This window comes from Euwallacea fornicatus, chromosome 4, assembly GCF_040115645.1.
Source record: "Euwallacea fornicatus isolate EFF26 chromosome 4, ASM4011564v1, whole genome shotgun sequence".
Lineage (NCBI taxonomy): Eukaryota > Metazoa > Arthropoda > Insecta > Coleoptera > Curculionidae > Euwallacea > Euwallacea fornicatus.
In genome coordinates, this window is record NC_089544.1 from 5,134,492 (window position 1) to 5,149,796 (window position 15,305).

At 33.3% G+C, this 15,305-nt stretch overlaps 3 protein-coding genes across 5 annotated transcripts in view; 2 read left to right on the plus strand and 1 right to left on the minus strand.

Annotated features, from left to right (window-relative positions):
• Window positions 1-5,970, plus strand: part of LOC136338750 (uncharacterized) — a 31,890-nt gene extending 25,920 nt beyond the window's left edge. Inside the window, exons 9-13 of one of the 2 annotated variants that reach the window (XM_066281420.1) lie at window positions 24-171; window positions 251-423; window positions 483-617; window positions 791-4,371; window positions 5,203-5,970. In XM_066281420.1, the coding sequence (XP_066137517.1) occupies window positions 24-171; window positions 251-423; window positions 483-617; window positions 791-4,311 (3,977 nt within the window). In that variant the 3' untranslated portion in view covers window positions 4,312-4,371; window positions 5,203-5,970. Of the gene's footprint in view, window positions 1-23; window positions 172-229; window positions 424-482; window positions 618-790; window positions 4,372-5,202 lie in introns of both variants that reach the window. The other variant, XM_066281419.1, reaches the window with a different exon arrangement.
• Window positions 5,971-7,857: 1,887 nt separating this feature from the next.
• Window positions 7,858-11,427, plus strand: LOC136338751 (uncharacterized). Its single transcript, XM_066281422.1, has 3 exons — window positions 7,858-8,332; window positions 8,922-9,413; window positions 9,474-11,427. Exons 1-3 carry the CDS (start codon window positions 8,210-8,212, stop codon window positions 10,155-10,157), a joined length of 1,299 nt encoding a protein of 432 aa, XP_066137519.1. The 5' UTR covers window positions 7,858-8,209; the 3' UTR covers window positions 10,158-11,427.
• On the minus strand, window positions 11,267-14,908 carry CHMP2B (Charged multivesicular body protein 2b). 2 transcript variants are annotated; one of them, XM_066281425.1, is made up of 5 exons: window positions 14,823-14,908; window positions 12,742-12,833; window positions 12,129-12,426; window positions 11,837-11,943; window positions 11,267-11,575 (listed from the first exon to the last, which is right to left on the minus strand). In XM_066281425.1, exons 1-5 carry the CDS (start codon window positions 14,854-14,856, stop codon window positions 11,474-11,476), a joined length of 633 nt encoding a protein of 210 aa, XP_066137522.1. In that variant the 5' UTR covers window positions 14,857-14,908; the 3' UTR covers window positions 11,267-11,473. The 2 variants fall into 2 exon arrangements, with proteins under 2 accessions (XP_066137522.1, XP_066137521.1); XM_066281424.1 differs by lacking the exon at window positions 14,823-14,908 and adding an exon at window positions 12,955-13,159.
• Window positions 14,909-15,305: the final 397 nt, after the last annotated feature.

Consider the following 15,305-nt stretch of genomic DNA (forward strand, 5'->3'; position numbering starts at 1 on the left):
TGAAACGAAGTTTTCGCTTGCAGGTCCCTCTCCAAAGCCTCAGCAGCAACAGCAACAATATCAGCAACCTAGACAACAGCAGCAACCACCCAAAGTGGATTGTTCGGGAGCCAGGATTATTCCCATCCAAATCGAGGGTCGGACAACACCGGGTGTGCCCACAGGAGATAGGTTAGTAATTTCAACGATAAATTGTTTAGTGAAGTAGGTGAACCAATTATCACAACAGGAATTTGAATCGTCAACTTAGTTGGGGAACGCAACCACCACAATCCAACACTTTCAAGGTGATTCAGAAAATCACAAAAACAGACGATGAGGACGATGATACTCCCATTACTCAGCACTCCGCCAGGTATCCACAGGAGATGCCGGAGCAGGTGAGACGAATGAAGATTAACGACAATGGACATTTTAAGCAGGGTAAGCAGTTTTTCAGGGAGACCCTGTATATCATATAAAAATATGTTTTATCAACTTAGGTAACGGTCAACCTCAACCATACGTCCATCCCAGCGAGCAAGTGGTACCTGAGCCGAAAAAATACATGGGAAGCAACATCCCAAGCAGATCTTTCAAAATTCTTCAAGCCATGACTGCGCCTTCAGACAGTAGTGGTAAGTATTCTCAAAATTTTACTTCTACACAGAACTATTTAGTAAACTGTATTTCTACTACATAAATCCATCTTTTGTGATCAATGTTCGTATTCAGTTAACGTCTGTTTCAATCATCCCCAACAATGTAAATAACTAATTTCATTTATCCAGAATTATTCATTTTTTTCTAGCCAATGCCAACTACAACGAAGAACCACCTTATAATCCCCCTGTTTTCACTCCCTACAATTATCCTTATTATCCTCCTCCATACTGGCCTGACTATTATTCTAATTATTACCCCCAAGAGCAGTCAGAGCAGTTTAAGACCAACAACGAGAGACATTTGTCGAAAAATGGTAGAATTACACCAATCCCACATACCCCTACTTTCTATTATCCCCAAGAGCATTTTGAACCTACCTCAAAAATTAGTGAGAAAAGTTGCAACAGCGGGAGAAGTACCCCACTGCCTACTACAATACCTATGCCACCACCAATGCCATCTCCGTACTGGGGTTACATGCCTCCTCCAACAGTATACACTGGAACAACTACTCCTAAACCAGAGGGTTTAAACTATCGACCTCAAGCTCTTAAAACCAACCAACCTTTAAATAAAGTTGACGCTAACTATCATTATCCAATGTATCCTCCGTATTTTGATCCCTATTACTATGGGTACTACTACGGGTACCCCCCTATGGTGCCACCATACCCTTATTACGCGATGCCTACAGCAGAAAATGAGGAATTTAGCGGGTATTCTTCACTAGATGAAATGTCTAGTTATAATCCCAGCAGCAGGGGGTCTTCCTTGAAAAGAAGAAACAGTTTGGAGAATGGCTCCAACAGTGTTCAAGCATTGAGGCAACATTTCGAAGTTAGAAGTAAATCGGCTGCTCCTAGGATCACAATTACTCCGACTTATTCACAGGAAAATATCAGCTATGATGTCCCCCCCGACAAAGAGGAAACAGAAAACTCAGATACCGAAGTTGAAGATGAAGTTGTTAATGTGGGAGGTTTACGATCGATAAAATCAGTTCAAAATTTGAATGTGTATGCCGCTAATGAATTCGTAGAAGATAAAGATCAATGCTCTGAGAGCGAGGAGTCGACTGAAGAAGAGCAGTCGGAAGAAGAAGAAATAAACGCAGTGCAAGATAAAAATGAAATAATTCCACATCAACTCAGCGTTATCTTCGAAGAAAGTGAGCGAGGTGAATCAACGCGCTCGTTTAGATGCAGCAGTGTTACTAGCGAAACCACTAATTTTGTTGAGCATCATAGCGAAGAAGAATCGGAGGAAGATGCTGTCAACTACAGTCCTTGTGCAACTATTACTGAACGTTCAAGTGAAGATAAAGAAGAAGAATGTACACATTATTATTGTGAGCCACAGAAACACTTATCTAATAGTGAAAATTTGAAACTTAGTTGCAAACTTACCTCTCAGTCTGAGGAACAGGAAGGTACAGAAGATGAAGATTTTCTAGCAAGTCAAAATGTGAAATACAAAATAAAGTTGTTCCAAGAAACAAACGAGAGCTTCTCTATGACAAAGTCTTCCGGCTCAGACGGAAGACGTTCTTCAGTATATGAAGAACAAAGTGAATCGTTCAGGTTTAGCGGATCATTCAATAGACGCTCTTACAATGATATTCAACTTGAAGAAATGACCTTTAAGCGATCGAGTATTATTGAAGATGAGGAGAAACTGATTTTCGAAAATAATAACGATGTCGCTGTAAAGACCTTGGAAGATAAAAGCAGCGAAAATGTTAAAGAGAACCTTGAACAGAGTGATGATGATTGGTGGGCTGTAATTGAAAATCCTAAAGAGACCAAAATGAAAAGTGAAGGTGTAATAAATGGACAAGTTGCATGTGATATAAAGAAATATAAGGCTGATTCTGTGATGGTTGAAGTAGATGGTGAGATTGTTTGTGTTAAATTAAGAAACAAACCCGGTCGAGGTAGGAAAAACTTTGAAAATACCACCACGAAAAACGAAATTTCAGACGATTCATTTTTCACAGCTGTTCCAAAACGCAACAGCATCTACGATATGCTCAAAAGCGACGAAAACGGAGAAGAAGAAAATTTAGTTGTTTCTAAAGGAACGTTGATGAGAGTTGATAGCTTCGCTTCTCAACTTGAGGCCATAAAAAGGAATTCTGGTTTGTTCACCTTGGATGATAATAGTTTCATTAGACCTAAAACTATAATTAAAGAAGAGAGCTTGGAGAGCCAAACTGCACCCGAATCAGTTGACTCTGACCAACAAAATCAAAAAGAATTAAATGAGTGCCTTGTTGATACTGACTCAACCATTGATAACAAAATCGAAGAAGTAACATCGTATGAGAGCGAAAACTCTGAAGAAATCGACTTTTGGAGCCAGATTAAAAACGACGATGATGACTTTACCCCTAGAAGAAAAATCTTTTATTTAGATGAAGATAAAGAAGACTTCATATCTACTGCCAAAAGTCAATCACATAACAGTTCTCCAAATGAAATCGAAGATGCCATTGGCTCTACTAACTCTAGCGATAGCAGTTCTAGTGAGAGTCAAAAATGCGAAGAGAGACTTGAACTTGAAACTTCTGAAAACTCATCAAGCTCTTCAGATGAGGATCGAGAAACCGCTCAAGAGATGCCAACATCCAATCGCTCTTCAAACAGCAGATCTACATCTGTGGAACCTCCAACGTTAAAAGCTCGCATAGAAGCATTGAGAAATAGCATCGCTGAGAAGCAGAAGAAAATAACACCTGAAATTGAAGAGGCAACTACAAATGTTAGGTCTAGAATATCCTCCATGGAGGTGCCCATCGAAAGTCGAAGCAAAACAGCTTCAACGAAGAGCAGCATTAAGTCTTTTGAAGAGTATTCCGAAGAAGAAGAACTAGATTCGGGGGTAATCTCTGATATTTCCAGACATATCAGTGATAGTGAAGAGTTTCCGGAACTTAGAAAGATGACTAGATACGAACGGGCGGCTACTCATTCTCGCCTCTTCAAGCTTCTACAGGACGAATGTGACATTCTAGAAGAGAAGGAAGATGATGAGGTGTTTTTGCAGAAGGAAGACAAGTTTAGTAAGCTCTCAGTAAGGAAAAATAAGCCTGAAAATAAATTATCTCCCAGCAGAAGTAAGCTTAGTTTACCACTGAACCATTGCAGCAATCCCGACACTCCAGCAGTAAATCAAAAATTGGTTGAGGAACTAATTCAGAGCCTTCTCAAATCGAAAAAGGCGCAAGTCTTCAAAAATATGCCTAAAGAGAAACTCTACGCAGCTGCTGTTACTATATTACAAGAAGGAGTGGAGAGTAGAGAGACTCCTTCTGAAGAATTTAGCAGTCTTTTATCACCTTTAAGAGGCGACACTCAGTCAAGTACTCCAGCCCAAACTCCACAAGAATTCTACGCTGATTCTGCTGATTATAAGCAATACTATGAATCTTGGAGTGATGCCGCAATGGAAATTATGCCATCCAAAGCATTCAAGCTTCTACAGGAGCATATAGAAACCAACAAATTAGGCTCCATAGAGGGCATTCTGGCTAAGTGTCCGAGGATATTATCCTCGAAAAATATCCCCAAGGAAATAATAAAATTATTGGACGAAAGTTCTGACTGCCCCGCCTCCTCCTCTCTTTCCCATAACCTCCCCAATTCGAACGACATATCGAACACTTGAAATTCGAGACAAATTGGAATAATTTGCGAAAATTTTGTCCGACCCCCGGTTAAGATCGAGGTATCGAATAATTGTGTGGTCAAATATGTATTTTTTAATATTTTTTTACACGTTTGTATAGGTTTTTTAGAGCCCGTAGTGGTGTTAAGCGTCTATGATTTGGTGTTCCATTTAGGGTCGGTTTTTCTGACGAAACTTAACAGAAAATGTGAACTAGAAAACCGGCCTTTAGTCGATTAAATAAATACATATTCACAAATACACTCACGTTATTGCTCAAGGGTCTCATAAAATTTGAATTTTTTAATTAAAAAACTATTTTTTTTTTAACACTTTAAGTTAAGACTAATTGAAGTGACGAACATTTCATAGATCGTTTACCCACTAAAAATTCTCCTTTGGAGTAAACTCCACCTTTGCAAATTGTGTCATTTCATTTGCCTATTAAAGATAACTTTTATTTGCATTTGACATACAAGCCAATAAAACTTTTTTTTTGTTTATTTATTTGTTATGGCATTTTAACAAAATAATATATTTTTACTAAACATATACAGGTGTATCGGATTAATCATTCATTGCCGTCAGCTTATAGTATTACATAATTTTCTTAACAAGTCCATATTTCATTCTGATATTAACTAAAAAGGTGTAGTTTGCTTCAGAAAAGAGATAGTTAACGCATTTGGTAGTGCAACTAAATAATTATTCATTTGTGAGTGCATGAATGTTTTAATTTTATTTGTAGCTTATTTGTTGTTTGTCCTGCCTTAGTGTTTCAAATGCAAATAAAAGGTGTCTTTAAAAGAGCCATTGTTTTCGTATCGACCTATTTTTCTCATTATAAAACTCCTTTATGTACTTATCCGTAATTCCTTTTTTTTCTTGTAGGTTTAGGACCTGATCAATCCGATTTTTAGGAATCTCTCAGAAGTTCTGATTCGAAGACGCGGAGTAGTGAAAATTAATGAAGAGAGTTTTACTTTTAATGTTTTAAAGGCACATTTTTGTGTGTGTTTTTCTCTTGAAATTTTTTTGTTTATTATTTGTGCTTTCAGATGTGCATTTTCAATTTATTTACTTTTCATTTTATCATTAATACATGTAATTTTCTTACGTTTCGAAGTGTGTTTCGTCACTGCTTTAGGAATGTTTGTTGTTATATAACAATGTTATTACTAGACGTATTATAACTCTTGTTATACCTACCTGTTCAGTTTTGTATTATACTTTATTAATTTGTTGTGGTGTGCTGGTCACTTCAAAATGTGTGCAGTAGGATTGAAGGGTGAAGGAAAGAATCTTCAGTCAATTCATCTTTTGTGCGTCAACATCATTTTCGAGTTGCGGTTACACGAGGTTAAAATGAGGAGAATCATTCTTTCCATTAATTAATAAAAGAAGAAGTAGTGTATGCCAGTGGGTGACAGACAATGTTAATTTTGACGATTTTATATTTGATATTACATATTACGATTTGCCAATGTGGATTTTGTGGCCTTCTTGTATCTATATTTACAATGTATTTATCTTGTCATTGTACATAATTTTAGTCAATAATACCTACTTACTTAAATATGATAATTTAAAAGGTAAATGTCGCATATCACATGATAGAAAGTATAATAATATGTATAAAATAAAAGTATTTTTAATAAACTATTCATTTTACCGGGGTCTTACCACCTGGTCCAGTCAAGACAGAGTAGCTGCCTTATTTGCCAATATCAATCTTACAAACGTACTGATCAATTTGTCTACTAGATTCCATGGGTGCACTCTTAAATTGCTAGAGAAGTTGAACAAAAAACACTATTTCATAACAATTTACACAGTTTAACAGCTGCAGATCACCAAGAGCGCTGACGAATGTTAATACAAATGAAGAAATTTGGAAAAAGGCAGTGAAAACCAGGAAATTGTATATCACAGTACTTCTGAGTATTGAAAATGCTTTCAACACAGCGAAATAAGATATAATAATAAAAGCAGGCAAAAAGAGCAAAATGCTTTTTTTGCAAATAGTGAATGCGAAATAATAAAGTAAAAAACAAGTAATTGAAGCAATTTTTAAGGGATGCTCGAGCAGTTCACCCTCCACTTTCAAACACATCCTTAGGTGGCACTTTAAATTTTGCATTAAACTTAAAACGTTCTTTTTTCATCTTTGTCCTTAAAGTTCAGACGAATTTTCTTCATATAGGTCATTCCTAGGTCGCACAAATAATAATAATCTAATTTATCTTATTTATTATTTATTAATTCATTCAAAACTGTTTTTACACTCCCTTTAATATATACATACACATCCCTTTAAAAAAAATTCCTGGAATAAACCCTGCAAAGAACCGGTTATGTCTATATTCCACTGTGAAGGTCAGGTGAAGGTGAACAAAGATCCCCAGAATGGGAATTAAAAAGCCACGAACCGGTTTTATCTGCTTTTCAAACATTCCATTCGGGGCGCTAAAGCTGAAACAAAAAGGCGGAGTTATCAAGAACTGGTTATATCCACATTCCACACATTCCACTGCCAAGGAATGTAAGTCAGTAGGCCACTTCAAGTAAGACAGAATACGAAAACATCGCGACAAAAGCGAGACAAGAACGTCAAGATGTGCAACAAAGCCAAATGCTTCATATACCTATTCTTGTCGCTGATTGCCAAGCCGTACGACTCCGAGAGAGAAAAGACGATTGGAGTTTCTCTCATAATTATCTTTCGTTTGTTTCATTATAACCTCAAAAAATGTTTGTTTTGGTTTTAGCGAGACGATTGTTATTACTCTGTTATTTATAATTGAAATGTAAAATACTTGAAAAATTTGCTTGAGATTCATAACTATCAGCAAACTTGATGATCTTGAGATATTGCGGATATGACTACATCACAAGCTGTCTAAAGACCAAGGTATTGTCTTTGAGCAACTCACTTCAAGATCAGAGTTAGAATAGTGTGCATCAGATTCATGCAACATTCAGTAGTTATGAGCCCCCTAGGAGAAATAGATTGGTTCCTTATTGATGTCATGCCTAATAAGAACCATAAAATGTGTCTAAGAAGATGTCTTTCCTGCTGACTGAAAACTTAACATTACATATTTAAGACATATTGAGACTTAGAATCTTGAAATATTGCTGATCGAATCAATTATTAGCTGTCTAAGGTACCAAGGCGTTCTCATGCCTCATTGCGTAAGCCCTCTCAGTACCAGAACCCAAATAGTGTATAAGGCAAGTACAGTTTCTGCAAGAAACTTAGTAATAACAGACAAATGATTACTACAGAAACAAATTATCTATATGAGGCACAAAAACTTCTGTATGACTGCCAAATACCTTGTTAATGTCAATAAATAAACTACTTATCTTCGACTATTTAGACTTTTTGTTTATATGTTGCGTGTCAAAACAAATAGTGGTTGAATATATTTAATAAAAAATATGTTGGTAAAGTATTGCCACTATCCCCCACGAATCAAATTCAAACAATCAGCTCAGGAAAGTAGTCTGCGTCACATATAGAACAATAAGCCCTTATGATCAATCCTTAACTTCTCCAATCAAAAAAAAGCTAGGTTATGTATTATATCATGCATACAGTATTTAAAATATCCTTGAATTCTATCGTGGTATAGTCAAGTAACTGTTGTTAGGCGGGAATCAGGTTTAAGCCCAATTAGATACAGAACTTTATGTTTATTTAAAAATCAATGGAAAGCATAAAAAAATTGGAAATATTTTATTTAAAGTTTTAATATTTTATTATAGTTCGTCCTTACAAACAAGGAAATAATTAACCTCAAACATCAACAGTTTTCAAAAATGGAGGTTTTTTGGTAAACAAAAACGACAACAAACTGGAAAAACTTGTAAAAAGTACAACCCAAGATTGAAAATGGGTTTAGTTCAGATCATATTTCACTGTCTAATAGTGTGTCCTTTAGCCTTTAAAGAATTTGTGTATGTCTATGGAGAGAGAAGTAAAGAAATGACCGAACAAGGCAAAACTCAATACCAAGTAAGTGTGTCTTCACTTGAAACAGCCTTCTAAAAAAGATGTAAAGATGTATGGTGCAAATGGCTGGCAGATTTTTGAACTAGAAATGTAAGAAGGGTTCTTTAAACATTGTGGCAATTAATTTTCTCAATTTAGGTACATGTTAGATGCCACCTCAAATTTCTTCCTATGATAAAACAATAAATATGTAAAAACCTTCAGTATGTTCCATATATACACTATTATAATATAAATATCCATGCAATTTTCTTCAAAAGAAATATAATTTATATTTAACTATTTTTTACTGCCACTAAACCTGCGTTGACTCTATGGTGATACCATTATTGTTTACACAGCTCAAAGCACTTATGTACATAACATATAACATAAAACTTTATACCAACATTTTTACTTTTGTGTGAAATTCATGCATTATGTTATGTAAATTGCTTTTAAAAAATCTATTAAACACAGGCTCTATCAGACAAGAAGTACAGTTTTTATGATTTTAAATAATTGTGACAGGTATGTATTATTTTCTTGAAACATATATCCTATTTAGTATTTTTGCCTATCAAATCCATACTTACCCTATAAGATATTACAGGTGATAAAAGAGAGAGGCAGTCTCCCCAAATATGGGCCATGCTGGCGTGCAGCTCTCCAACATCTCTCCGAAGGCTGCAGCCACCTGTCTGAAGATGTCCAAAGCGAGATCGCCTTACATATTACCAATTGCTTTTTGGAAATGTCTGGCCATGAAACGTACAATTGTCAATCAGACAAAAAGCCCAACTTGAAGGCCATATGCATCAGCAATATGTCAGACAGAGCCTTTAATGTGTATACTGAGTTTTACACGCACACTCAGAATATTTGTTGGTTTCTCCAAGGGCAGTTTTGGCATGAAACTATTGCGGAAAATACACAAAAAGTGGGGAGGCAGTTGGAGGTTTCTGCAGAACATCAACAGGATTTAATAAAGGTACAGAAGGAAAGCATTTTACTACAGGAAAAGATGTTGAAGCAAGAAAGGTTTCTTGAAAAAATGTTAGAGGATGTTTATGTATCTGTAAGTGCTCATCAAGAGATTTTGAAAGTGAGTTTTATTTACTTATTTTTTATCTGCAATTCAATAGAAAAATTTTCAACATTTTAGCTATTAACACAAACAGTGACAAGTCTTCAAACTTGGATAGTTGGAGAGATTTCTTGGCTGGATTCAATAATGTTCAACATTTTTGCTTTAGTTTTAATTTTTCTGTTCACTGCAAGCGAGAGGACGTCCTCAGCAAGACTACCACTATTTTTTCTGTTAACTCTAAATATAGCAATAGAAAGACTGATATGTTCATTATATACAAAGTACTCTTCTGAAGTTAAAACTCACACTCTCTATAGCAATTTGTATAACTTCGTTTGGTACGCGCGATACGCTTTTACATTCCTAGGTGCAATAGTAATCCTCTATGTTGCCCTAACTTACAGTAATATTTTAGAACAAAATAGGAGCATGCTTGCCACTATCAAAAAGCAAAATAGTGAAATTTTAAAATCAGTTGAGCAATTTCGCAGGAGCAGGACACCTTCAACAATAGCTGCCACTTCCATAGATTTCATTGCCGAAGAGGAACGAGGGTTGAAGAAGGCGAAAGATAACTGTGTTGGTTCTAGTAAAAGTAGGCAAAATTATGAGAGAGACCGCAGAGAATATAGCTTTGATTTAGAGCCGCTTACTTATTTTAATAAGAAGAAAAATGGAGTTTTAGATACAAATATTTCCAAGTATGAATTGAGAAGCTACAGTAGACAGGGCACTCCTGATTCAGGGGTAGTTCATTAACAATTTTCTTCCACTACTAGCTTGTGTTTGATATGATCCCAAACGCGTTGTTTTTTTTACGTTTAGGATTTAATTTACGTAGTTTTACTGGAATTTCATAAAAAGAATTAAATCTAGTAGTGAAGAAACCGTATATGTATTACAGTTGCGAAGCACTTATGATCCTCATATTTTGGGAATCTCTCAGCAGCGCGCGCTTCGGGGTTGAGCGTTGATGCTCAGGTCATAGCAATGTCCTTCTCAACCTTAGTATTCCAAAATATTCTAAATAATATCACTAGGATTATGTAAAATTACAATACTTTTTTTATTTATTGATGCAATTGTGATTTCAACTGGTTGGATAATACCATTAAAAAATCACCAAAAGATAGGAAAATGAATTCTGTTACTTGACTAAATGCCTATTTATCTTATTTCAGCTTTCCAATCGAAAATATTGTTTTAAAACATTCCATTTAATGTTAACATTCCGTTTGCCTATGTGATACAGGGCGAATCAGAGAAGTAGTGCGGTTTTTAAAGTATGATTCTATGTTTTGTTCATAACTTATATAGGATAGTTTTTTATTGACAATAATAGAATACTATTTACTAGCTATATTATTTCAGTGGTTCACTATGTATTTCTGGATGAATTTTAAAAAGTTTAGAGATTAGGGCAGAGGTTTTTCCAAACCTTTGTTTTGAAGTCATTCACTCGTTTACCGATTTTCTATCCAAACCTACGCGTGAGATGAAATCTTAAATCAAATGTTTGCTTATTTTTAAATTATTTATTCTTATTTTACTATTTATGAGTTTAAATACTTAATATACGTCTATCCTTATGAGTTTTCTCACATTGATTTTATACTCATAATTTAATATTCCGTACTTGCTACTTCAAGGATTAATACCATATTCCAAGTAAGCAATTTTTTTATTTGTAGATTTATGTTTATTGTCTATGTACATATTATGCGTAGTATACATGAATCTTGCATTAATTTTTTTAGCTAATAATCACAGAATAATTTTTTTTAATTAAGAAACTTCCTGTTATTATTGTCTTTTACCTCAAATTTAACCAATAAGGATAATATTTTATATAGTATTTAAAACGCAGGTAAACGTAAAATATTTTAATTTAATTTGTAATTAACAACTGCTTGCAAAAATTCAGAGCTCTTATTACTAGTGTATGTATTTTAGATGATATTATTGTAAATATTTTAATACTCCTGTTATAATGCACGAACAAAGAGATATAATAGAATGTATAAAACTACCTAAGTTATATTTTTATATCACATTTGATACAAAGGCCAATTAAGTTACCCTCGAAGTTGTGCCAATTGTGCTTCAATCTCATCATCAGTGAGTCCTTTGGATTTGCTACCTACTTTTCCACTTTCAGGTAGAGGTGCTCCAGACATCTAAAAAGAGATGTCAATGTGAAGCGATCAAATTTATTTAAAGAGTAAATTATATGTATTTATATTTTGATATAGGTTAAATTATTCAAGTGTATTTAGCTCAAATTAAATGCAAATTAAAATTGTGGGGCATAAAGTAATTCAATGTATCTTTAACGTGAGATCTGTTGATCTTAACTTTGAGATTGATATTTATACAATATGCTCGTGGCATTTTGACGATGCAATTAACAGGATTTATGTTTTAAATAATTGACTTACCTTTCCACTGACTTCTATTCCAATTTCATCTAGTACCTGAGTGATAATGTTATCACTCTCCTCTTCATCGCCTGATTCCGTTAACATATCGTCCAAAGTATCATTAACTGGAAGATAGTATTTGGTTACTCATTAATATTTGCCTAATATATTTCATGACAAAAAAAGTAAAAAATAACTTCACAGAGAGTACCAAAAAATGTATGCTCATATAAACTTGTTTTAAAATTGAGTTAAGAGCACCTTCAAGTGGCCTTAAAATTAATATTGTAATAAATTAAAAATAACTTACTCATCTCATCAGTCATCTCCATCTTCATATTTTCTTTTGTGAAGGCATTCACTGTGGCAGCAAGTTGCTCAGGTTTCATTAACTTATTCATATTGGCCATAGTTTTTCCTGCTATTCCCATGGATTCTGCCAGTTTAACATTGGCTCCCATGGCCTTGTTTTGGAATTGAACTCCTGTAACTTTACTGCTAGCAGCATAAGACCTGGTTTTCTGTTTACGAAGCTGGACTAATTGTTTTGCTAAAATGCGACAGCCTTCGTTATTTCCCTCCTTAGCAAGTTTCTTTATTTCCTGTTCCTAAAAACAAACGAAGTGGTAAAAATAGTTGAAAATCAATAAATATTGCATACTAGTAATCAAGAATTTGTAGAATGTGTAGTGAAATGAAACAAAACTTTAAAGTGCTTTGTAATTAATTTGTCAAAAGTATTTTAGGTGCAAATTTTGTTTTCTAAGCAGTTTAAAGATTTTTTAGTTCATTACAGATTATGTACTAATTATTTTTTATAAAATTGTTAAAATATTGATAAAGTTATAATCTTTATTATTATGTAATAAAATATTCAGTTACACTGTAATATATTTATTGCACGTTAAACTGAATATTCTTACCAATTTTTTTTCTTCTCGTTCCAGCTTAAGTCTATCTCGGTCCAAATCCCTTCCAACTTTCCTTAATACTTTGTCTGTTTCCTTTTGTTCTTCTAGAAAAAGCAAAAGCAAATTTGGTTTCCTACATATAGTGAAACTATTATAATTGTAAATATAGAGCAAGTTATTAAACACATAGATAATACAAAGCCCTAACTCAAAAGACCTACACACCTTTGGGATCTGGTTTGGACCAGAAATTTAAAAAAGACATGTCTCTTTGAAGTATACACTTTTATACTGACAATTATGGAAAAAAGGGACAATAAAATAACTAATAGAAATTCAAAAGTAACGTTGAAACTTTAATAAATTACAATCAATACAATAAATTTGAAACTGAATCATCATATATAAATAAATCTACTTGTATTCATGTTTATTAATGTTTTGTTATAACATATGATTTTGACAGGTTTAAACCACTCAGAGTCTATGTCTAAACGGAAAGCACTACTACGGCAACAATGCGAGTTTTCCTATCCACACGCCATTTTTATTATACAGATTGTTCCTCGACTCAAAGGTCATACACTAAGGGTGAGTAATTCTGTAAATTCCAGGTCGTAAATAATTTTAACAGATATATACGTCCAAAATTTTATTTGTTTGTTCTAGCCTCTGTCAATTTAGAATTCCAATGCAATTACTTTACGTTAAAAAAAATAAAATGTAACATCTAATATGCATTATTTCTAAGAAACTCACCCTTATTTTATGCTCTTCGAATTACAGGATACCCTGTATAAGAACGATAAAAATTTTGAGAAGGACTCTACAGGGTGTTTCCTAACGGATGGTAAAAAATTAAATGGATGAATCATAAGCTTATTTAAAGATAAAAACTTACTATAAACTTCATATAAAGGCACGTTCTAAATTGGTTCATTTTGATTTACACAGTGTGGAAGTTTCTTTTTTTTCGATTTTCATTAATTTTTTTGTTGTTTGTAAAAATAATTAACAGAAAATTGGTAGTACCAATCATTTCAGGATTACGAACAAACTGAAATAACAATTATTTAAAATGCTCTACAGAGCACGCTCTCAATATTTTGTATCAGAACATTTTTATGACATTTTTTGATATTATTTATTAAGTTCGTTTAATCCCTTATGTCTTTTAGTAATTTTTTTGCCTCTTTAGTTTTTTTTTATTAGGCAAAGTAGTTAAGAGATATATGAAATAATTAAAATTACTAAGTTAGATTATAATCAAACTAATTGTTGAAAAATTCCTCTTACCAAAATATAAGATTTTACCGTTTTTCTGAAGGACTACCGAACTCTATTAAAAATTCCAGGTATATTTCTAATAATTTGACACACTTTTGCAATATTTTATAATTTTCCTACCTTGCTGTTTTATTATATTATTAAGTCAGTTGTTTGTGAACATGGTTTACAAACAACTGACTTAAGGATATAATAACATTTAAAAAAAATTTCTTAAATTATTGTTGCTAATAAAAGAAACTGAAGAGGAAAAAAGTTAATAAAAGACATAAGGTATGTTGTTACTGAATAAAATCTAAAAATGTCATAAAAAAGTTCTGATGTAAAATATTAGGAGCGACTAAAGAATAAGTAACGCCTTGTGAAATATTTTAAATAATTGTTATTTCGGTTTGTTTGTAATGCTAAAATGATTGTTACTGCTAATTTTAAATTAATTTTCTCTAGAAATAACACTCAAATTAATGAAAATTTAAAAAAAAGAAACTTCAACATTTTTTAAACCAAAATGAAAACAATTTAAAACTTACCTTTATACGAAGTTTTTATCTTATAATAATCTCATGGTTCACGCATTTCATTTTTTACCATTCATTAAAATCACTCTGTATATAGAGTGTTAATTAATGACCAGAAATTATATCAAAGCACAAATCCATTTCATTTTAAGATAGATGCTGTATTTAAATTTAAAATCTGAGATTTTTTGTTAGGAAAATACAGATTGATACTTAGAGATACTACTCCCTTTTTCTTTGTATTTCCCAGAATTTAAGCTACGTTTCGTTTAATCTTGTGGTAATTACCAATTTTAAGACTACACATGGTATGGCACAACATTTGATGTTGATAGTTTACAGGATAGTGTTGTTTTGAGACGTAAAGGTATGAAAAATTACATTGGAGACTGAACCCAAAATAATTTTCACCAATAGATTTACAGTATTCTAGTTGGGATGTTATATTATGTTGTAAGTATTTAAAAATAGTGCTTTCTGGAAATGTAAACAAAGGTAGAATATTTATCGGTTGGTTGGATGGTACAGCAAAAAATACCTAACCATCCAACGTTGCTAATTGATGGCTTGGAACATAAAGAAGACAACTGTGTACTTCTTGGATTCACAAAACTAGTCTTGGTAAAAAACCAAAATATACCATAACTCTTTCAGGTTCCCTGTAAATTGATGAATAAGTAGCGTGCGGAGTCACCTATTTATAGATGTCGTGCTGCAGTTGTTTCAGAAAATCCATAGTAGAGGGCACGACTAGTAAAAAATTCAGTAATT

What these genes read in the sequence shown, in the direction of transcription:
- LOC136338751 (XM_066281422.1), top strand. Translation starts at nt 8,210, where the DNA reads ATGGGTTTAGTTCAGATCATATTTCACTGTCTAATAGTGTGTCCTTTA. An exon ending in AAGGCAAAACTCAATACCAA is followed by an intron (nt 8,333 to 8,921) that starts GTAAGTGTGTCT and finishes AAGATATTACAG; the next exon opens with GTGATAAAAGAGAGAGGCAG. An exon ending in CTCATCAAGAGATTTTGAAA is followed by an intron (nt 9,414 to 9,473) that starts GTGAGTTTTATT and finishes TCAACATTTTAG; the next exon opens with CTATTAACACAAACAGTGAC.
- CHMP2B (XM_066281424.1), bottom strand. Translation starts at nt 12,994, where the DNA reads ATGTCTTTTTTAAATTTCTGGTCCAAACCAGATCCCAAAG. An exon ending in GGAGATGACTGATGAGATGA is followed by an intron (nt 11,944 to 12,128) that starts GTAAGTTATTTT and finishes ACTATCTTCCAG; the next exon opens with TTAATGATACTTTGGACGAT. An exon ending in GAATAGAAGTCAGTGGAAAG is followed by an intron (nt 11,576 to 11,836) that starts GTAAGTCAATTA and finishes ATCTCTTTTTAG; the next exon opens with ATGTCTGGAGCACCTCTACC.